Source organism: Pogoniulus pusillus, chromosome 14 (genome assembly GCF_015220805.1).
Source record: "Pogoniulus pusillus isolate bPogPus1 chromosome 14, bPogPus1.pri, whole genome shotgun sequence".
Taxonomy (NCBI): Eukaryota; Metazoa; Chordata; class Aves; order Piciformes; family Lybiidae; genus Pogoniulus; species Pogoniulus pusillus.
Genome location: NC_087277.1, coordinates 20,760,783 through 20,781,703, shown reverse-complemented (window position 1 = coordinate 20,781,703; position 20,921 = coordinate 20,760,783). Strand labels below are relative to the sequence as shown.

The following is a 20,921-nucleotide window of genomic DNA, read 5'->3' as shown; positions in this document are numbered from 1 at the left end:
CGTAGGGATCGAGGGCAGCGGGGCAGGCGGCGGGGCGGGCACCGGGACGGGGACGGGCACCGGTACCGGGACGGGGACGGGCCCCGACACCGACAGCGGGACCGGGACAGAGCGGGACCGTGGGAGAACGGGAGGTTCGGGGGATCCTGGGGAGGTCCCGGGGCCGCTGCACGTCGGGGGACACCCAGGGACTGGCGGGAGTCCCGGCAAGGGTAGGGGGGGAACGGGGGAGCGGGAGGGGCGGAGGAGGTGGGGCTGTCAGAGGAACCCCGCCCCCGGGAGTGGGGCTGAGCTGGGCTGGACTATGCTGGACCGGGCTGGGCTGGGCTGGGCTGTGGACTGGGCTGGACTCGAACCATAGAACTGTCAGGGTCGAAGGGGACCCCAAGGATCACCTAGTTCCAACCCCCTGCCGTGGGCAGGGACGCCTCTGGACTGGGTTAAGCTCGGCTCTGCGCTGGGCTGGACTGGGTTAAACCGGGTTAGACCAGGCTCAGCTCTGTGTTCAGCTGAACTGGGCTCTGCAGGGAGCTGGCTTGGACTGGGCTGTACTAAGTTAACCCGTGTTAGACTGGGTGCAACAGGGTTAAACTAGGTTAAACAGAGCTGGGCTGAGCTGAACTGGGGTCTGAGCTGGGATGGACTGTGCTAAACTGGGTTAAACTGGGCTAAACAGAGCTGAAGTGGACTTTGAACCGAGATGAACTGGACCGGCCTGATCTGGATTTAGATGGGCTAAACTGAGATGGGCTGAACTGGGCTCCTAGCTGAGCTGGGTTAAACTGGACTGAACTGGGTTAAACTGAGATGAACTGAACTGGGCTCAAGTGGGCCTAGCTGGACTGAACTGGAATGGATTAAACTGGACTGAGATGAACTGGGCTGAGCTGGGCTAAACTAAGCTGAATTGAGCACTGCTGGCTGAGCTGCACTGAACTGGGCTGAGCTGGGCTAAACTGGGCTGAGCTGGGCCAAACTGAGCTAAATTAAGCTGGACTAGGCTCAGCTGAGCTCAGCTGAGCTGAACTAGGCTAAATTGAGCTGAGCTAAACTGGGCTGAACTGGGCTCTGAACTGGGCTGAACTGGGCTAAATATGCTGAACTGGGCTCAACTGGGCTGAACCAGGGTAAGCTAAGCAGGGCCAGACTGAGGTGGACTGAACTAGACCAAACTGAGGTGACCTGAACTGGGATGCCAGCACCATCCTGCCAATGCACAGGGGGACTTTGCTGCTGGGCACCTGTGGCCATGGGCATCCTGCCAGCAGCATCCTGGTTGGGCTGGCTTGAGGTACCTCCCACCCACGGGTGCAGCCGGGTCCATCCCGTGCCTCTGGCGGGCAGCAGCTGTTGAGTGCTGTGGCCTTGTTGGCCCGGTTGGGCCGCGTCGGCAGGAGCTGTGCCAGGGATGCCTGCAGCAGTGGGCAGAGGGAAGGCCCTGGGGCAATCACGGACCTGGCAAACACTCTTGCACTGGTTGGTGCTGAGTGCCAGGGCACTGGGTGCCCACATGAGGAGGTGCTGTGGACACTAGGTGCCCACAAGAGTGGGTGCTGAGTGCTGAGCCAGCTCTGGTGGGTGCCACAGCCTGTGCCAGCTTCTGGCCGGCGGCAAGGAGCCGTGGGAGGGTACTGGGCCAGCCCAGCTGCGTGCTAGCAGCTGCGGGGCCTGGTGCTAGGGGCTGTGGTAGCTCCTGCCTGTCCGGCTCAGCTGGACTGGCAACTGCCTGTGCTGGGGCTCTACCCAAGCCAGGGGCTGTGCCAGCATTTCATTCAGCATCTCTTTAAAGCACCCACCCCACCCTCACACCCTGCCCGGGGGCACCAGTTCCTGTGGCAGCAGTATCCATCGGTGAGAGGAGCCCATGTCCTTGTGCCAGGCATGGTGACTCTCTGGGATACCAGCTGGGGTCTGGCACCCCTGTGACAGCTCAGCTCAGGGGTTGGTGCCAGGCTGTGAGGCCACCACTGGCTTGGGGATGCAATGTCAGGGTGGTGGTGCTGGCAGAGAGTTGCTGGCAGTTGCTGTGTGACCAGGCAGGGTCGGGGGGGGGGGGGGGTTACCCCAGTGCCTCACCTTGAGGAGCAGCTGCTGTGCCAGAGGGTGCCAGAGCCATCCACTTGTGCCTCTTGCTCTCGTGCTGTGGTGCTTGCGCTGCTTCTGTTGTGCTGGAGGTGCCATGGTGGCACTGGTGTCGGTGGCTGTTGTGACACTTGGGGTTCACCAATGCAGCTCTAGCTGTACCATCTGGATCTCTCCTGAGCTGGCATCAGTTTGGCACACTGGTTGGCACCGGTGGAGATGGAGCAGTTCAACCAGCCCCATGTGAGCACAGTACCAGTCCTGGACATGCAATGGCAGTGCCCAGGTGCTATTGGAGCATTATGAGGCAGCACCGGCTTGGCACAGTGCCACCCTGGCAATGCCATTTCCGCCCTGATTTTCCCCTCATCCCGGTGCCCACTTGTGGCTTTGGTGAGCAATGGCTCCGGAATGTCCCTGCCCCTTGATGAGTGCTGCCGTCAGCCAGGCTCCACATGCCAGGTGTGCGAGTGCCAGATGTGTCAGTGCCAGCTGTGCTCCGGGTGGAAAATGTGCGTGTGGAGCCTGGTGCTGCCCGGTGCCGCCTGCATTCCATAGTGGCTGCCCTGGCTCTTCCCCAGCAGGCACCAAGCCGGCTCTGCGGGCACTGCCAGGCCCATCTGAGCAGCGGGACCCCCCCGGCCCACAGATGGGTGCTGGCAGAGGGAGGTGGGCGCTGGTGGGTGCACCCTGTGGCGCCACGCTCAGGCAGGGTACGACTTGAGTCACGGCAGGATGGTGCCACCTCCCGTGTCCCTTTGGACTCCACGCAAGGGCCGGGCCGCGGCTGCTGGCATCGGCACGGTGCGGGCGTTGGCAGGGAGTGGGCGTTGGGCTGGGCGGAGCCAGGCCCGCGGTGCCTGCGGGTGCGCATTCCTTGGCTGCTGGCACCCCCATGGTGGGTGACATGGGTGCTGCTGCTGCTGCTGCTGCTACAGGGTCTTCGTGCCACCTGAGACCTCTGTTACCCCAAAGTCCCTGTGCCAGCCTGAGGTCCCAATACCATCCCAAGGTCTCTGTGCCACTCGGTGTCTGGATGACAAGAGATGATCTGTGGCACGGCCCCACGGAGCGGGATTGTTTCCTCCTGGCATCCTGTGCCACTCTGAGGTGCCTATGCCACCGCGAGGTCCCCTGGCTCAGGGGTGGGGGCTCGGCCGTGCCCCGGCAGTGGGTGCTCACATGGGGAGCTGGAGTGACTGAGGGGGTGCTGGTCTGAGCTGGGGGTGCTGGTCTGAGCTGGTGTCACTGGAGCGCCCGGAATGTGTCCCCGGCAGCGCCGCTGGGGCAGAGAAGCCTGGCACAGTGCCCTGCGCCTGGCATAGTGCCCGAGCCGCGTGGGCGTGGGGACGGGAACCTCCCTGCCTGTGGGGTCCGTAAGTCTCAGCTCCCCTGGGACGGGCTCTGGGTCTTGGAGCCCCCCGAGTGTGGGTCTGGGGAATGGGAGATGTGAACTTTGGGGTCCTGAGCTCCGAGATGGGGGTCCTGAGCCTGCTGGGCTGCAGAACTGGGCTGAGAGACCTCGGGTCTGGGGACCGGGGTCTGGCAGCTCTGGGGTGAGCATCCAGGGGGTCCCCAGGACTTGGGGGTCCTGAGCACGAAACCTGGGGTCTCCTGGGGCTCCCGGCAGGAGCCTGGGGGACTCTGGCCCCTGAGTGGGGACGGGGGGGTGCTGAGCGTGTGAACTTGGGGGTACCAAGTCCCTCGGCTTCGTCAGCTCAGGAGTCCTGCGGCGTGGGACCGAGTGGGTCCTGCAGCTCCAGGCCGTGGGATGGGGTTCCCCAGCCTTGTGGACCCGGGCATCCTGAGACCCCGAGGTGGGGGTCGTGCACCTCCTAGTTATGAGGCGGGGGAGAGCCCTTGGGTACCCCCAGCGATCAGGGCTGGGGTTCCTGCGGCCCCCGGCATCGAAGCCTTGGGGGCTCTGAGCCCTTGGGGTGTGGGTCCGGCGGTGCCGAGGGGCTGTGGATGCTGAGTCCCACCAGATGCAGACTTGTGGGGTCCCACAGCCCCGACCTGTGGGTTCCGGGGGGTTCCCCAGCTGCCAGGGCTGCGCTGGGGGAAGTGCCCCCCGGGCGGGTCGCAGCCCCACGGCGGGAGCTGCCGGCGCCGAAGGAGTTAAGGGCGGCCGTGGGTTTCCTGTGGGGCGGGATCTATAGGGCGGGGGGGGGAGGGGTCCCCGGGCCCCTCCCTGGGGTGGGGGCCGGAGGCGAACCGAGCTACGTCGGGTCTCAGCTACCGTCAGCATGTCCCGGCCAGGGCTGCGCGACCCCCGGCAGGCACCGTCCGTGGGGCAGGGGTCAGCTGTGGGGCAGGGACCCGCTATGGGGCAGAGAAGTGGCTCGGAGGACAACCTCTACCTGGCAGTGCTGCGGGCATCGGAGGGCAGGAAAGGTACCGGCGGTGTGGGGTAGGGGAATGAGGGGCAGGGAAGTGAGGAGCAGGAGATGTGGGGCAAGAGGCGCGGGGCAGGAAGGTGTGGGGCGGAGGGATGTGGGGTCCATCTTTGGGCGGTGTCCCCACGATGGGCTGTGGGGCAGACCCCATGGTTGAGCGGTGTCCCCAGGCAGGCTGTGGGGCAGGACGTGGGGCAGGCTGTGGGGCAGACTCCCATGTTTGGGCGGTGCCCTGAACAGGTAGAGGGGCAGCTATGTGGGCGGCTATGGGGCAGGCTGTGGGGCACACCCGCGTCTTTGGGCAGGCCGTGGGGCATCTGCGGGGCATCTGTGGCCACCCCGTGGGGCTTGGGGTCCCAGTGCCCACAGTGGTGCCCTCAGCAGTGCCTGCAGCGGTGCCAGACCGACCACTGCTCCCAGCGCCGCTGGCGGCGGTGCCAGCCCTTCCTGCCACACCCTGCCCGTGCTCGGGGCTCTGCCGCGGCTCTCCCCGGCCGCCGCCGCTCAGGTGCTGCAGGGTGGGCGCTGCCAGCTGGAGCTTACTGGGGTGGCGAGGCCTCTGTGGGTGCTGCCAGGGCGTAGCGCCGCTCCCCCTGCACCCCACATTTCCTTCCTCCTGTGCCACTGCCACACCCTGGCCTTGCCACTCTGCCAGCCATGGGCACAGGGTGCTAAATGTGCGCCAGTGTCCCTTGCTGTGCTCTGGTGCCAGTGCGCTTGCCTGGGACAGCTGCGTGCTGGGTGCCAGGTGCTGGGTGCTGCCTGGGCAGATCCCAGCATGCTCCAGGCCGGGCAAGACCCAGCTTGTGCCATCCGGGCCTTGCTGTGGCGTGGGTAGGGGATGGGGATGGGTGCCACAGTGTGGCCAGGGTGGGCAGGGGCGTGGGTGTGGGTGCTGCAGTATGGGCAGGGGGTGGTGGCATCGCCCTGTCTGCCAGGTCCCCTAATGCCACTATGCCCACTCTGGCACTGAACAGAGTCCAGCAGCTGCCGTTCTGGTGTTGGGCTGGGGGAACCAGGGTGGGCATAGGGGATGCTGGGCCTCACCCATCCCTGTGCCCTGATGAGAGGGCAGCAGGCAGGGAGTGCCCATGAGTCACAGCCCCATGGGGACGCCCCGTGCACCCTGCCAGAGGGCACCATGTCCCTACCCTGCCCACACCCTGCCCACAGCATAGGCACCCTGCAGGGGGGTCCCAGGGCCCTGTCTGTACCCATCACCCTGGGCTGGGTGAGTGCAGAATGAGGTCGGGCAGCCCCATGGCACCTCCTCACTCCGCAGGGCAGCAACTGTGCCCCACGGCCCTGTTGGGGCTGTGCCAGTCTTGTGCCAGAGCTGTGCTACGGATGTGCCAAGGCTGTGCCGGGGCAGATGCTTCATGGGCTCATGCTGGTACCATCCACATCTCTCTCAGAACCATGGCACAGTGCCTGGGGGCATGGTGCCTGGGGCCACGTTGGTACAAACTGATCCCAGTCCTGTCTCCGCCCCACTCAGGGCATCTCTGGGGTGCCCCTGAGGCTCTCCGCTGTGTTTAGGTGGGCAGGGCTGGGCAGCCCATACCCGTGCCAGCACTGCCAGGGCTGTGGTGCAGGCATGCAGAGGCTGGTCCCTCTGAGCCGCTTTCTGCCCCCCATGAGTCACTGTGGCTAATGCCCATGATGGTTCATTGCTTCGGGCTACTTCTGCCAGCTGTGCCATGCCATGCCAGCCTTCATCCTGCCCTCTGCTCTCTTGCAGATGAACGTGACCGCGTCCAGAAGAAAACCTTCACCAAATGGGTCAACAAGCACCTTATCAAGGTACAGCGTGTGCCACTTGTGCCATCTGTGCCAGCAGCAGTGCCCAGAGTCAGAGAACCCCCAGCCTCATCCCTGCCGTGACAGAGTACTACAGGCTCTGGGCAGTGGAGGCCCCGGCACAGTGCTGGCACCAGCTGTCCATGCCAGTGCTTCCAGGGTCAGGGCTGCGGTTGGCACCCTGGTGCAGGGGTCTCTGCCCTCTTCTACTATAAGCCTGCCATAGTGCCAGGGATCCCCCTCTCTTCTTCCCGTGCCCGGCTGTGCTGGGGGGTTGTGCTGTGCTGTGGCTGTGCCAGGCATCATGCCAGGCCAGAAGCTGCTGTGCCAGCACTGGGTGGGGACATTGCCTTGGCCTCAGGCACCAGAGGACCTTTCGAGGACCTTTCCTGTCTTTTGCTGCTCTCTCTGCCAAGCTCCCTGCCCACCCCTCCCAGCCCTGGCACTGCTGCAGTGCCCTTTGTGGTGCTGGCACCCTGCCCGGGCCCACTAAGGTGCCCCATGCCCCTTTGCGCCATCAAGCTCTCTCATCTCCAGCCATGACTCCTCTTCCTGTCCCAGTGCCACCTGTGCCACGCACCCAGGCAAACCCCGCTAGGGGCTCACCAGCATGCCCCTGCCTCTCCCCAGAGCCCCACCTTGGCGCCTGGCACGCGCCGAGACGTCTCCCGGCCCCCACTCCCTGACTCTGGGTCCCCATTCACAGCAGTGGTGCCACCGTGGCAGCGGTGCCAGTGCCTGGGGTGGGTGCCGGTGCCTGCTACCTATGCCAGGCTGTGCCCTCCACCTCTCTCCTAACTGTCTCTCTCTGCCTCTCCCCATGCAGCACTGGCGAGCAGAGGTAGGTCTGTGCCCTTCCTCTTCCTCCTTCCTTTTCCTCCTTCCTCTTCCTCTGTCCTCACCATGGCTGTTGGCATGGTGGGCACCATGTCTGACCCCCCTTGCACCAGCATGGTGGGCACTAGGTGCAATTCCTGTGTCTGCCAACAAGGTGAGCACCAGGTCTGAACTCCTCCATGGCTGCTGGCATGGGCACCATGGTGGGCACCATGTCTGACCCCTCCCTATAGTACCAGCATGGTGGGTACCAGGTTCAGTTTCTGTGGTTGCCAACATGGTGGGCACTGAGTCCAATCCCTGGCATGGTGGGCACTTTGTCTGACCCTGAATGGTACCAGTACAGTGGGTACCTAGTCCAATTCCTATGTCTGCCAATGTGGTGGGCACCAGGTCTGACTCCTCCATGGCTGCTGACATGGTAGGCACTGAGTCCATCACTTGTGGCTGCTGGATCCTGGCTTGTGGCAGAGTAATGCCAGCCCCAGCCTGGCACTGCTGGCACAGGATGGGACACATGGGGTGCTGGTGGCAACTGGTCTGTGCTTGGGGATGTGTGTGGGCACCATGGCATGGGGTGGGGGGCATGACTCCCATTTTTGTGGGGTAGGGAGGCAGAGAAGGGGGTGCCAGGCCCGGCGTGCCCAGTGATGTCATCTCCATGCCTGCAGGCACAGCGCCATGTCAACGACCTGTATGAGGACCTGCGGGATGGGCACAACCTCATCTCGCTGCTGGAGGTGCTCTCGGGGGACACCCTGGTAGGTGCCACCCGATGCCATCGCTGCTGCTGCGTGTGCCCCCGAACGCTTCCCCCGCATCCATCGCCCACCCTCCTCCCGCTTGGCGTCGTCCACCTTTCTCCTGCTTGGCATCTCCCCACCTTGGCTCCATCCTGGCCGGCTGCTGGCATCGTGCCGTGCTGCTGTGCCCTCTCCATGCCGCATCTCTCTGGTGCCACCTTGGCCTCTAACCCTTTGCTCTGGGGTCTCTCTCTGCTTGGCGGGTGCCTGGCACCGGCGGTGCCCTGACTGTGCCCCTCGCCTCTGCCTCCTCTTCCTCTCTGTCGCTCTGCCTGGGCAGCCGAGGGAGCGCGACGTGATCCAGACCCTGCGCCTGGTGAGTGGTTCTGTCCTTGGCACTCTGCATGGCACAGCTCCCCCTGCGCTGACCCGGGTGGTGCCCTGGCACCACTGTGGCTGCACCAGCCCGGCCTGGTGGGCAGGAGAAGCACCAGAACATGTGGTGCCAGATGGGGACATGGTGGCACCACTGGGTGCTGTGGCAGTGGGGCTGATGGGAGAGGGGAGTACCCTGTGCCAGGCCTTGTTGGTGGCACTGAGATAGGAGCATGACCTTGCTGGGATTGGTGCCATGGAACAGGGACTTGGAATAGGGCTGCCAGTACTATAGCAAGAGGTGCCACTTGGCACCTAGCTTCTTGGGTCATCTGATAAGGAGGTTGACACCACAACCACTGACCTCAGGTCTGGTTCCCCCCATGCAGCCCAACCATGGGTTGAGGACAGGCTGGGCATGGGGCACTAGGGGCACTCCCAGGCTCCCTGGCCCATCTGACAACTGACACTAGCACAGCCAGCACATGGCACAGGTGGGATGAGGAGCTGCCAATGGCAGGATTGGGATGCCGTGGACAGGGCTGGGCTGTGCCCACACCTTGGTTCTGCCTGTGTCTGTGCCATGGGGCTGGTTGTGCTCATGCCATGGGGCTGACCCTGTCTGTGCCATGTGACCAGTTGTGCCCATGCCATGGGTCTGATGTGGAGCCAGGAAGCAGTGGTGGAGGATCTGGTGCCAACTCTGTCTGTGGACACCATTGTTGTGCCCAGCAGCTTCCTGCCTGCAGCCCCGCGGGACAGACAGGGGCTTCCTGGCAGGACCTGGTGTGTGGGCACTGTCCGGACAGAGTGTGGTGGAAACTTGGCTGGCACTGGCTTGAAAAAGCCATGGTGCCCATGCACAGGGGGCACAGGCCCAGGTGCCAGCACTGGTTCCCTGCCACAGTGGGATGCCCAATGCCCGAGCTCTTCTTGCCTATGGTGCCGCTGTGTTTGGCTTCCCTTGATAGCCCTGTGCTGTGCCAGTGGCGTGGCCAAGCCCAGCTGGCCCTAGATGGTGGCATGGCAGTGGCAGTGGCAGGCATGTCCCAGCCCTGGCACAGGGACAAAGTGCGAAGGGTGTTTGGTGGCAGCATGTGTGGCACAGCTGGTGGCGCAGAGGTGGCCGTGGTGCCTGGTGTGGGTGGTTTGGTGGGACTGTGCTGGGCAATGCCATAGCTGTGCTGTGTGCTGCCATGGCTGTGCCAGGTGCTGCTGTGCCTGGCAGTGCCCGCTGACTGCACTGTGTGCCCGCAGCCCCGGGAGAAGGGCCGGATGCGCTTCCACAAGCTGCAGAACGTCCAGATCGCCCTCAACTACCTGAAGCATCGGCAGGTGAGGGGTGTGAGGGGATGCCAGGATGCTTCTGGGCACCCTTTGGGGCTCTACTACAGTCCCAGTGACACCCACAACTGGCACCCTGTGCCCACAGGTTAAGCTGGTGAACATCCGCAATGATGACATCGCCGATGGCAACCCCAAGCTGACGCTGGGGCTCATCTGGACCATCATCCTCCACTTCCAGGTGAGCCTGGCACCAGTACTGGCACCCTCCCTGGCACGGCCAGGCAGGGGCATGGTGCTTTCAGTGCTGGTGATGCCAGTAGTGCTGGGAGGCTGGGGATGGGCTCCCCAGCACCAGTTTGGTGCCCGTGGGCTGTGGCATCATTTGATGCAGCGGAGAAGGTGGCAAACTTGCCACACCACACTGCCAGTGATGCTAGCTGTGCCAGGAAGCTCCCTGTTGCCAGCTTGGTGCCCATACGGGGCAGTGGTGTGGTTGGGGCATTACCAGCTGAAGTGGAAGATAGTGAGCACCCTATGCCATGCCACGAGGAGAGGTGGCAGTGCTGGTGATGCCAGGAGGCTGGTATTTGGTGCCCACATGGGGCAGTTGCTGGGCTAGGGCACCACCATCTGTGGTGGAGAAGGGGAGGACCAAGCCATGCCAGGGCCTGGGGCTCATAGTAGTGGTGCTGGTGACATGGAGGAGCTGGGTTCCTCCAGCATGGGGGCTCGCTGGTGCCAGCTCAGAGCGATGCGGGGAACAATGGGGTCGTGTGGGGTCATGCAGCGGAGGCGGTTGCTGACTGGCACCGCGGGCACGGCGGGCAGATCTCAGACATCCAGGTGAGCGGGCAGTCGGAGGACATGACAGCCAAGGAGAAGCTGCTGCTCTGGTCCCAGCGCATGGTGGAGGACTACCAGGGCCTGAGGTGTGACAACTTCAGCAGCAGCTGGCGCGACGGGCGCCTCTTCAACGCCATCATCCACCGCCACAAGTGGGTACCAATGGCAAGTGGGAGTGTTGGTGCCAGCGTTGTCCTTTGTGCCGCTCTCTGTTACCTCACGTGCCACCAGTGTTCCTGCAGGTGCCACAGACACAACCCCAGGGCCACCACCAGCTTTGTCCCTTGTAATATCCTTGATGATGCCACCCTGGGGTTCTGCTCCTGCCATGACTTGGCCTCTCTCAGTAGCCACCATATGCCATATGTGGGGCTGGCATTAGCACTGCCAGTTGTGCTAATCCCATTTTGGGGTCACCCTGGCAAGTGCTCTCACTGAGCCCTGATCCCTTGGCCTGTGCCAGCAGTGCCATGGTGGCACCAGGAGCCAAGTGGTTCAGTCTCTGTCCTGAACTCCCAGTCCTGAGTGCTGCCCCTCAGGGTGCTGGGCATGGTACCCTCTGTGGCATGCCAGGGCATGGGTAAGCAGGTCCCCAGCTGCTGTGGGTTTTTGGGGACCACAACTGGGAGGAGGTGGTGCCATGCCTGGGAGTGGTGAGAGGAGGTCCCTGAGTTTTGCCAGGCTGTGCCAGGCCATGCCACACGCCACACCAAGCCACGATTGTGGCCACAGCTCCCTGACAGTGGCACCTGTCTGGGTCCCACAATGAAGCCCAATGGGTGACAGCATGCCAGGTGGCACTGTGGTGTGGTTTGGGGCTTAGCATGAGCCATGCCAGGGGCACAGGACAGCAGGTGGTGATGGTCTATGAGGACATCCTGTCATGCCTGGTGCCCACTGGCATCCACAGGCACTTCTACTCAGTGCAGCACAACCTGCGGCTCTGCCAGCTGTAGGCACTGGTGGGGCTGGAGCTGGCACCCTCATGGGGGGCACTAGGGTTTCCCTACTGGGGGCTACTGGGGGGGTTCCCTGGCTCCTGGTGACTCTTACCAGCTGCTGGTGCTACTGGTGCCCAGAGTGTGGGTGCCCAGCAGCAGTGTGATTGATGCCAGCAGCCCTAGAGGTCTCTGCCCCATTGGGCGACCCTGCTGGGGGCTGTTGCGGTGTCCTTGGCCCACTGTGGGTCTTGCCAGCTGCTGGTGCCACCGATGATGATTGAGCCCAGGGTGTGGGTGCCTGGCCGCAGCGTGGGTGCCACCAACAGCCTCAGTGGGGTGTGACGGTGGTCCCAGGGGGCTCCCCCTGCAGGCAGGGTCCCTGTGCCGGTCCTGAGCTGTGCCCATCCATGCCAGGCCGATGCTGATCGACATGAACCGAGTCTTCCGGCAAAGCAACCTGGAGAACCTGGACCAGGCCTTCACCATCGCCGAGCGCGAGCTGGGTGTCACCCGCCTGCTAGACCCTGAAGGTACCCGCGCTGCCAGGGCTGTGCCAGGCTGTGGGGGTCACCCACAGACCCCCCACACCAACCTTCACCCCCTCACTCTCCCCTGGCAGACGTGGATGTGCCACAGCCTGACGAGAAGTCGATCATCACCTACGTCTCCTCGCTCTACGATGCCATGCCACGTGTACCCGAGGTGCAGGATGGTGTCAAGGCCAATGTGAGTCGTGCCACATGTCCCCTGCCTTGGCAGCTAGCCCCAGACATGCCCACTACCCACAGAGCTGCAGCTGTGGTGACTGTAGTTGGGGGGGTGGGACCAGGGGTGCAAGGCTGGAGGTCCCATGTATGCCAACTGCTCTTAGAAGCTGGAGACACTCTCATAGGAGTTGAGAGTGCCAGGCCAGAGGTGCCAGGGTGGAGGTCCCACATATGCCAGCTGCCTGCACAAGCTGTAGCTGTGGTGGCAGGAGTTGGGGGTGCCAGTCTGAGGTGTCAGGCTGCAGATGCCACTTGTCCCCTGCATGGGCAGCCAGCTCCACACATGCCCACTGTCTTGCAGGAGTTTCAGCTGCAATGGCAGGAGTTGGGGTGTCTGTCTGAGGGGTACCAGGCTCAGGGTGCCACATGTGTCCAATACCCAAAGGAGCTGCAGCTGCAGTGGCAGGAGTTGGGGTGCCTGTCTGGGGCAGTACCAGGCTTGGGGTGCCAGATGTGTCCAATACCCAAAGGAGCTGCAGCTGTGGTGACAGGAGGTGGGAAGTGCCAGGCTTGGGGTGCTGGGCTGGGGTTTCTGTACATGCCCACAGGAGCTGCAGCAGTAGCAGTTGGGGGTGCCAAGATCGGGGCCCTGGTCTGGGGATGCCAGACATAGGGGATCAGGACAGGGGTGCCAAGCCTGCTGCCCATGCATGCCCACTGCCCACAGGAGCTGCAGCTGCGCTGGCAGGAGTACTACGAGGTGGTGACAGCGCTGCTGCGGTGGCAGCGCCAGCACACGGTGCAGTTCGAGGAGCGTCGCTTCCCTGCCAGCTACGAGGAGGTGGAGGTGAGGCCGCGGTGCCACCGTGCCTTGGCACCCGATGAAAGGTGCTGCCTGAGCCGCGCCGCTGCCCGGGAAAGAGCCTGGCCGTAGCCCAGCTGGGCACTGACCCAAGCGTGGGCTGGGCTCATGCCGCGGCGAGTCCTTGCGGCGCGGGCAACCCCAGGCTGGCACAGCCCCAGCCCTGGTGCTGCTTCGCACCGGCTGTGCTGGGAACTGGGAAATCAAATGGCAACCGTGGCACTGCCCATGCCAGCACCAACTGGATCCACCCCAGTGCCAAGCGGGTCCATCCGGCCTGTCCGTGGGGCGCTGTGGGCCTCGGGGGGCTGGGCGCCGCGGCGGTGCCGTGGCAGAGCCGCGTGGCGGGGGTAGGGGGGGCCCCCTCTGACTCAGCCCTTCCAGCCCTGTGTGACTCACCCTGGCAAACGCCAGCTGCCAGCTCCCACCCGGCCCCTTCCTTCCTGCCCGCTTCGCACGCACAGAGCCTTGGGGGGATGGGGGGCGCTGCCAGAGCCGGGGGGACTTGGCACTGGGGATCCCGCTGCCCCCTCAGCTGCCCCCTGTCCCTGGCAGATCCTCTGGCGCCAGTTCCTGAAGTTCAAGGAGACGGAGCTGCCAGCCAAGGAGGCCGACAAGAACCGTGCCAAGGCCATCTTCCAGAGCCTGGAGGTGTGCGGGCACAGCAGTGAACGGGGGGTCCCAGGGGTCCAAGGTCTTGGGGTGCTGGGCGGGAACTGGGCTCCTGTGGCACTGGGAGGTCCTGGGATGCTAGGTGGAACTGGGGGTCCCAAGGGTTTGGGGGGACTCAGGGGTGCCAGGGGGCTTGGGGCATTGAGGGGTCCTGAGGTTCCCAAGGTGCTGGGGGTGTCCTGGGGGTCCCACGGCTATGGGGAGTCTGAGGTCCAGGGTCTTGGGGTGCCAGGAGGGAACTGGGGATTCGGGGGGGACTGAGGGGTCCTAAGGGTCCCAAGGTGCTGGAGGTGCCCTGGGGGTCCCAGGGCTACGGGGAGTCCCAGGGGTCCAGGGTCTTGGGGTGCCGGGAGGGAACTGGGGATTCTGGGGGGGGGGGGGCTGAGGGGAGGGCAGGGGCTCGAGTTTGTCTGTCTCGAGTGACTGAGGGTCCTCTGTGGGTCCCTGTGTGCTGGCAGGTCCTGGAGGACTTGAGGTGGGGGGGAGGAACTGGGGGTCCCGGGGGTCTCAGGGCTCTGGGGCTTACACGGGGCTGAGAGGATGTGGGGGGTGCCAAGGGTCTGCGGGGCCCTGCGGCTGCCAGCTGCGGGTTGTGATTGTTTGTGGGGCACAGGGTGCGGTGCAGTCGGGGCAGCTGAAGGTGCCACCCGGGTACCACCCGCTGGACGTGGAGAAGGAATGGGGGCAGCTGCACGTGGCCGTGTTGGAGCGGGAGAAGCTGCTGCGGGCAGAGTTCGAGAGGCCAGTGCCAAGTGCAGGCACCGGGGCGGGCACCGGTGGCGGGGGCACTGGGGTGGGCACTGAATACACTAGGGTGGGCAACAGGGGTGGACACCAGAGTGAGCACAGGAGCGGACATTGGGGTGGGTGCTGGAATAGGTACTGGGATGGGCAACAGACAGGCACTGGAGTGGGCATCAAGGCAGGTAGCAGGACTGGCAGCGGGATGGACACCAGGCTGGGCATCAGGGCAGGCAACAGGGCGGGCAGCAGGGCGGGTACCCGCAGCCAAAGCACGGGGCTGGGCTGGGCTGGGTGGGGTGTCCTGGCCTCCCCCCCGGCCCTGGCCACGGAACCACCAGGGCCGTGAGTCAGCGGCTCCGGGACGCCAGCGCGGCACCGACCGGCACCGCACGGCACGGCTGGGCACGGCGCTGGTGGGAGTGGGGTGGGAATGGGGTGAGGGGTGGGATGGGAAAGGGAGTGGGACAGGAATGGGATGGCCGGGATCGGGGCTGGGCTGGCACCGAGCTCTGGGGGGGGCGGTAGGATGGATCCGGGCGGGGAGTGGGATCGATGCCAGGCTAGGCGGGATCAGGGATGTGTAGCGAATGGGATTGGTGCCAGGCTGGGCGGGATCAGGGCGGCTGAGGGAATGGGATCCGTGCCAGGAATGTACAGGATCTGTGCTGTACAGGGCTGTACAGGGATGGGCACGGTGCCAGGCCGCGGTGGGATTTGGGCTTGGTGGGATCAGGGCTGTGCACGGGCAGGATCCGTGCCCGGCAGGGATGGGATCCGTGCCATGGCCATACAGGATCTGGGCCGGCATGGGAGCACTGCTGGCTCCCACAGCTGGGATATGTGCCCCGTGGGGCAGGAGCTGTGCCATGGATGGGGTTGGCACCCCATGTGGCACTAGCTGTGCTGTGTGGTCAGGGTTGGTGCCTGTGTGCCAACACCGTGCCAACGCCGTGCCCACAGGCTGGAGAGGCTGCAGCGTGTGGTCACCAAGCTGCAGATGGAGTCAGGGCTGTGCGAGGAGCAGCTCAACCAGGCCGATGCCCTGCTCCAGGCCGTGAGTGTGGGGGCACCACGGGGTGGGGGGTTCCTGTCTGTGCCTCACGCCGTGCCCTGACTGTGTGTGTGTGCAGGATGTGCGGCTGCTGGCGGCGGGCAAGGCGGCACAGCGGGCAGCAGAGCTGGAGCGGGACCTGGACAAGGCAGATGGCATGATCCGGCTGCTCTTCAACGACGTCCAGACCCTGAAGGATGGGCGGCACCCGCAGGGCGAGCAGATGTACCGCCGGTGCGTGCCCGCCATGCCACCCTCTGCCCACCTGTACCCTCCCTCTGCTCACCCTGAACTCACCCTGTACTTATCTGCACCCACAGAGTGAGCAGATGTACCAGTGGTGTGTGCCTGCTGTGCCCCCTACTCACCCTATGCCAACCATGAAATGACCTTTACCCACCCTGCACCCACCTTGCACCCACCTTAAACTCATCTGCACCTGTGACAGCCACCCTGGCAGTTGTGCCCACACCCCGTGCCCTTCATGTGCCTTCTGGCCTCATGTTCTCAGTGCCCACCATGCCCCCCATCTTTGCCATGCCTTCTGTGCCCCTATGTTCCTTGTGCCCTTCATGTGTTCTATATCTCCTAAGTCTGCCGCGTCCTCTGTGCTCCCATTGCCCCCCATGTCCACTGCTCTCCCTCTGCCAGCCATGTCCCTTGTGCCCTCTGTGTCCCCTGTGCCCCCCATACTCTCCGTGTCCCAGCTTACTGTGCCACCTCAAATCCCTTGTGCCCCTGCTGAGCCTGTGCCAACCTGTGCCCCCCGCAGCGTGTACCGCCTGCATGAGCGCCTGGTCGCCATCCGCACCGAGTACAACCTGCGGCTCAAGTCGGGCGCAGTGCCCACGGTGGTGCCAGCAGTGACGACGGTGACGACGACGGCAGCAGTGCCCCAGCGGCCGAGGGCAGAGCTGGAGGAGGGGACACTGCGCTACCTGCAGGACCTGATGGCATGGGTGGAGGACAACCAGCAGCACCTGGCAGCAGCCGAGTGGGGTGTCGACCTGCCCACCGTGGAGGCGCAGCTGGGCAGCCACCGCGGCCTGCACCAGTCCATCGAGGAGTTTCGTGCCAAGATCGACCGGGCACGGGCTGACGAGGTGGGCATTGCTGTGGCGTGACACTGGGGATAGACCCACTCCCAGCAGCCCTGTGCCCACCATGCCACTCATGCTCCCCATGCCCCACAAGATACCAATGTCCCCCATGCCCACCATGTCCCCTGTGCCCTGCAAGATACCACTGTCCCTCTTACTCCCCATGCCCCTAAGCTCCTTGGGCCCACCATGTCCACTGTGCACCCTGTGCTACCACAAGTTCCTAATACCCTCTGTGCCCCTCTTGCTCCCCATGTCTCCTGTGCCCTTCCTGTCCTCTGTGCCCTCCATGTGCCACCAGATCCTGATACCCTCTATGTCCCCTGTGCTCATCATATCCCCTATGCCCCCATGTACCCCATGCCCCCTATGCCCTACAAGACCATCATGCCCCCTGTGCCCCTTAGGTCCCCTGTCCCTGCTCTTGGGGGTCATCAAGACCACCTTTGGGGGACTCCAGGGAGTCCTTTGAATGAGGGTCCCTCTCCAGAGCCACTGTTGGGGGCTCCAGAAGTCTCTGGGGGTCTCCATGGGGCTGGGGGTGTCCCCAGGGCCGTGTGGGTGTCCCCACACTCACTTTTGGTTTACCCCAGGCCCAGCTCACCCCTGGGTCCCGCGGAGCCTACCGAGAGTGTCTGGGCAAACTGGAGCTGCAGTATGGGAAGCTGCTGGTGAGGGGGCACTGAGGGGCACTAGGGGTGATGAGGGGCATGGGGGGAATTGAGAGGCAGGGAGAACGGGGTGGGGGGCAGGAGGGGGGGGCAATGGGGCACCAGAGGGGAAACTGGGGGGCACTGGAGGGAGCAGGAGGTGATGGAAGGGAAGCAGGACATGGGGAAATGGTAGGGGCAGATCTGTGAGGAGGATGGGGAGCAATGGGGGGAGGATGGAAACAGATGTGGGGCAGTGGGGGGAGGAGGATGATGGTGGGGAGGAGGACGAGGGCAGGGATGTGGGGCAGTGGTGGGGGGAGGATGATGATGGGCCAGATGTGAGGCGCTGTGGGCCAGAGGATGATGGGATAGATGTGTGAGTAGATATGAGGCACTATGGGGCAGAGAGCACAGGCTCAGTGCCCCCTGTGCCCACCCCAGACCTCGTCCAAGTCGCGTTTGCGGCACCTGGAGAGCCTGCAGAGCTTCATCAATGCTGCCACCAAGGAGCTGCTGTGGCTGAGCGAGCGTGAGGAGGAGGAGGTCACCTTTGACTGGAGCCACCACAACCCCAACGTGGCAGCCAAGAAGGACAGCTACTCGGTACAGGGCAGCCTGCCACTCTGTGCCCGCTGACAGCCTGGCACCTGCTGCCCTGACACCCTACACCCTTCCTGTCCCTCTGGGCTGGGTGGAGGAGACAGAGTTTGGAGGTGCCCCCAAATCACGGGGCAGGGGGATGCCTTTTGGCCATCCCAGCCATGTCACCATGCCACTGGATTAATATGCCACCCCACCACTGTGCCACCCTCTCCTTGTGGGTGTGTGCCCCCCATGCTAGCTGTACCCCCCATGCCAGCTGTGCCTTGATCTCTGTTATCTCGGAGCTTGAGCGGGTGGTCCTTCCTCTGATGACTTCGCTGGTGAGGGGCAGATGCTGGTGCCAGGGCTGGTGCCAGCACCTGATGTGCTGTCCTTGGTGCCAGGCACTGATGCGGGAGCTGGAGCTGCGGGAGCGGCGGGTAAAGGAGCTGCAGAGCACTGGCGAGAGGCTGCTGCGGGAGGAGCACCCAGGCAGGCAGACACTGGAGGTGGGCATTGCGGGCATCCAGGGGGTTGGAGAGGCTGGGAAGCCAGAGCACAGCCAGTCATGGTGATGGGGTGTGGGGCATGGGCACTGGGCCACTCTGGAGCACAGCTCCACAGAGCTGTGGGGACAGCAGAGCACTGCTGCGGGTCACTGGCATGGGGCACTGGGCACAGCAGGGTACTGATGTGAGTCACTACTGTGGAGCTGCGGCAGTGCAAGCAGTTGGCTGGCACCAGTGCTGGTGCCACTGGCATTGACAGTGCTGGGGCTGGTGGTGGTGGTACCATTAGCAGTGCCAATGCTGGTGCCGGTGCTGTTGGCATTGGTGGTGCTGTTGCTGATGCTGCTGGTGGTGCTGGTGCCGGTGTCATTGCCGTTGGCAGTGCCATCGGCAGTATCAGTGCCGGTGCTAGCGCCCGTGCCCGTGCCCGCAGGCGTTCCTGGCAGCGCTCCAGACCCAGTGGAGCTGGATGCTCCAACTCTGCTGCTGCATTGAGCGGCACCTGAAGGAGAACAGTGCCTACTTCCAGGTAGGCACCGCCAGGCACAGCCAGGCGGGGCAGGGTGGGGTCGGTGCCAGCCGCTGTGGTCGGTGCCAACCCCTGTACGCCCCCCGCAGTTCTTCACCGAGGTGCAGGAGACGCAGGAGCTGCTGCGCAGAACAGAGGAGGCCATGAGGAGGAAGTTCACCTGCGACCGCGGCGTCACCGTCACCCGCCTGGAGGACCTGCTGCAGGACTGCTCCGTGCGTGCCTCCACGCTCCACACCTGCTGTGGACCCCCAGGGTCACCCCCAGACCCATTGTGCGCCCCCCCCTCAGCTTACCTTCATCCCCACTGCATCTCCAGCCTCATGGCAGATCCCCGGGGTCATCCCCTAGATACACTGTGGACCCCCTGGATCACCCCTGGTCCCACTGCAGCCCCTCCAGGGGACCCCCAGCCCCACTGTGGATCCCCAGAGTCACCCTCGGAGTCACTGAACCCCTGCACTCTCTGCAGACCCCGAGGCACCCCAAGCCCCACTGCCCCCCACTGCTGCAGGACTGTGCCGTGAGCAACCTCCTGGGACCCCAGCCCCATGGCAGACCTCCATGGTCACCCCAAGCCCCACTGCACCCCCTCTACGAAGGGTCTGCAGTCCCACTGCACCCCACTGCTGCATGGCTGCACCATGCAAACCCCCACCGTGGTTCAGGACCCCCAGCCCTACTGCAGCCTCCCCAGGAGACTCCCCAATTCCACCCCACCCCAGGGTCATCCCTGTGTCTCCCAAACCCTGCCACTCCTTCCCCAGCTGTGTCCCCTCCAGAGGACTCCTGCCTATTGGGGTGCCCCCTTCATGCCCACCCTGATCCCTGTTGCCTCCTCCCAACCAAACCCCACTCAGTGCTTGCCATGGGACTCCCCCGGTGCCCCCTTGACCTGCCGGTGCCCACAGGAGCAGAAGGAGCAGCTGGCAGAACTGGAAGTGCAGCTGGGGGCCCTTGCCCGCCGTGCCCAGGGCATCGTTCAGTTGAAGCCGCGCAGCCCGGACACCCCCCTGCAGGGCCGTCCCTCCCTCCAGGCTGTCTGCGACTACAAACAGATGGAGGTTAGAGGGGCACCGGTAGCCACTGGGGAGCTCGGGAGGGGCACTGAGAGGGCATTGGGAAGCTCTGGGGGAGGTCTGGAGGCTACTGCAGGACTCCAGAGGGCACTGGGGAGCTCTGCAGAGCACTGAGGGGACAGTGGGGGGTTCTGGGGGGCACCAGAGGGGCACTGGAAGACATTGGAGTCACTGGGGGACTTTGGGGTGTACTGGGGGCTCTGGAAGGCACGGGGGGGCACTACTGGGAGAGAGTTGACTCTGATGCCCCCACAGATCACAGTGCACAAGGGCGATGCCTGCACCCTGCTGAGCCAGGCACAGGGGCACCGCTGGCGGGTGCAGGGCACGGGGGGCAGTGAGGCATTGGTGCCCTCAGTCTGCTTCCTGCTGCCCCCTCCAAACCCTGAGGCACTGGAGGCTGTGCGCAGGTGAGACCCCAGACCCATGGCACCCCCGGGTTGACCCCAGACCCACAGAGTGAACCTCAGACCCACAGCACTCACAGGGGACTCCAAACCCATGGTGGAACTTCCAGACCCACAGGGTGACCTCAGACCCATTGTGCAAACCCCAAGCCCAGGGGGTGACCCCCATATCTGCAGGGTGACCTCAGAGCCACAGCACCTGTGGGGTGCCCCCAGACCCACGGTGTAACCTTCAGACTCATGGATCCATTGGTTGAACCCCCCAGATCCACAGGATGACCTCAGGCCACAGGGTGACCCCCCAATCTGCAGCGCCCACGGGGTTACCCCCAGCCCCTCTGCACCCCCGTGTGCTCCCCAGCCCCACGGCAGCCCCAGTGTGCCCAGCTGGTGACGCCCCATCAGCTCCTCCCCTTGCCATGGTGTCCCCACAGTGCCAAGGGGTCTTCTTCCCCTCCTTATCCCTCACGCCCTCCTCATCTCCCCACCCTGCCGGGGGGTGCTACCTCTCACCCCCTCCTGCTGCCCCCTGCCCAGGCTGGAAGCCTCCCACCGGCAGCTGCTGGACCTCTGGCAGCAGCAGCACCAGGACCTGCGGTGCCTGCTGGCTTGGCAGTGCCTGCGGCGCCACATTCAGCAGATCCAGGCCTGGACCCCGCACACGGTGAGTGCCCACCACCGGGGGGGCCTGGGAGTGCTGTGATGGCAGTGGCAGAGGTCTG

The 20,921-nt window shown here is 64.4% G+C and overlaps 1 protein-coding gene across 1 annotated transcript in view; it reads left to right on the top strand.

Annotated features, from left to right (window-relative positions):
• Positions 1 to 20,921, top strand: part of PLEC (plectin) — a 74,563-nt gene that overhangs the window by 6,779 nt on the left and 46,863 nt on the right. Inside the window, exons 2-22 of the mRNA XM_064154335.1 lie at positions 6,220 to 6,281; positions 7,787 to 7,876; positions 9,491 to 9,568; positions 9,666 to 9,758; positions 10,349 to 10,515; positions 11,719 to 11,834; positions 11,924 to 12,030; positions 12,739 to 12,858; positions 13,429 to 13,524; positions 14,159 to 14,286; positions 15,250 to 15,343; positions 15,420 to 15,574; positions 16,113 to 16,443; positions 17,034 to 17,111; positions 17,535 to 17,696; positions 18,080 to 18,184; positions 18,618 to 18,713; positions 18,803 to 18,928; positions 19,625 to 19,777; positions 20,048 to 20,202; positions 20,737 to 20,863. Coding sequence (XP_064010405.1) covers positions 6,220 to 6,281; positions 7,787 to 7,876; positions 9,491 to 9,568; positions 9,666 to 9,758; positions 10,349 to 10,515; positions 11,719 to 11,834; positions 11,924 to 12,030; positions 12,739 to 12,858; positions 13,429 to 13,524; positions 14,159 to 14,286; positions 15,250 to 15,343; positions 15,420 to 15,574; positions 16,113 to 16,443; positions 17,034 to 17,111; positions 17,535 to 17,696; positions 18,080 to 18,184; positions 18,618 to 18,713; positions 18,803 to 18,928; positions 19,625 to 19,777; positions 20,048 to 20,202; positions 20,737 to 20,863 — 2,639 coding nt within the window. The remainder of the gene's footprint in view (positions 1 to 6,219; positions 6,282 to 7,786; positions 7,877 to 9,490; positions 9,569 to 9,665; positions 9,759 to 10,348; positions 10,516 to 11,718; positions 11,835 to 11,923; positions 12,031 to 12,738; positions 12,859 to 13,428; positions 13,525 to 14,158; positions 14,287 to 15,249; positions 15,344 to 15,419; positions 15,575 to 16,112; positions 16,444 to 17,033; positions 17,112 to 17,534; positions 17,697 to 18,079; positions 18,185 to 18,617; positions 18,714 to 18,802; positions 18,929 to 19,624; positions 19,778 to 20,047; positions 20,203 to 20,736; positions 20,864 to 20,921) is intronic.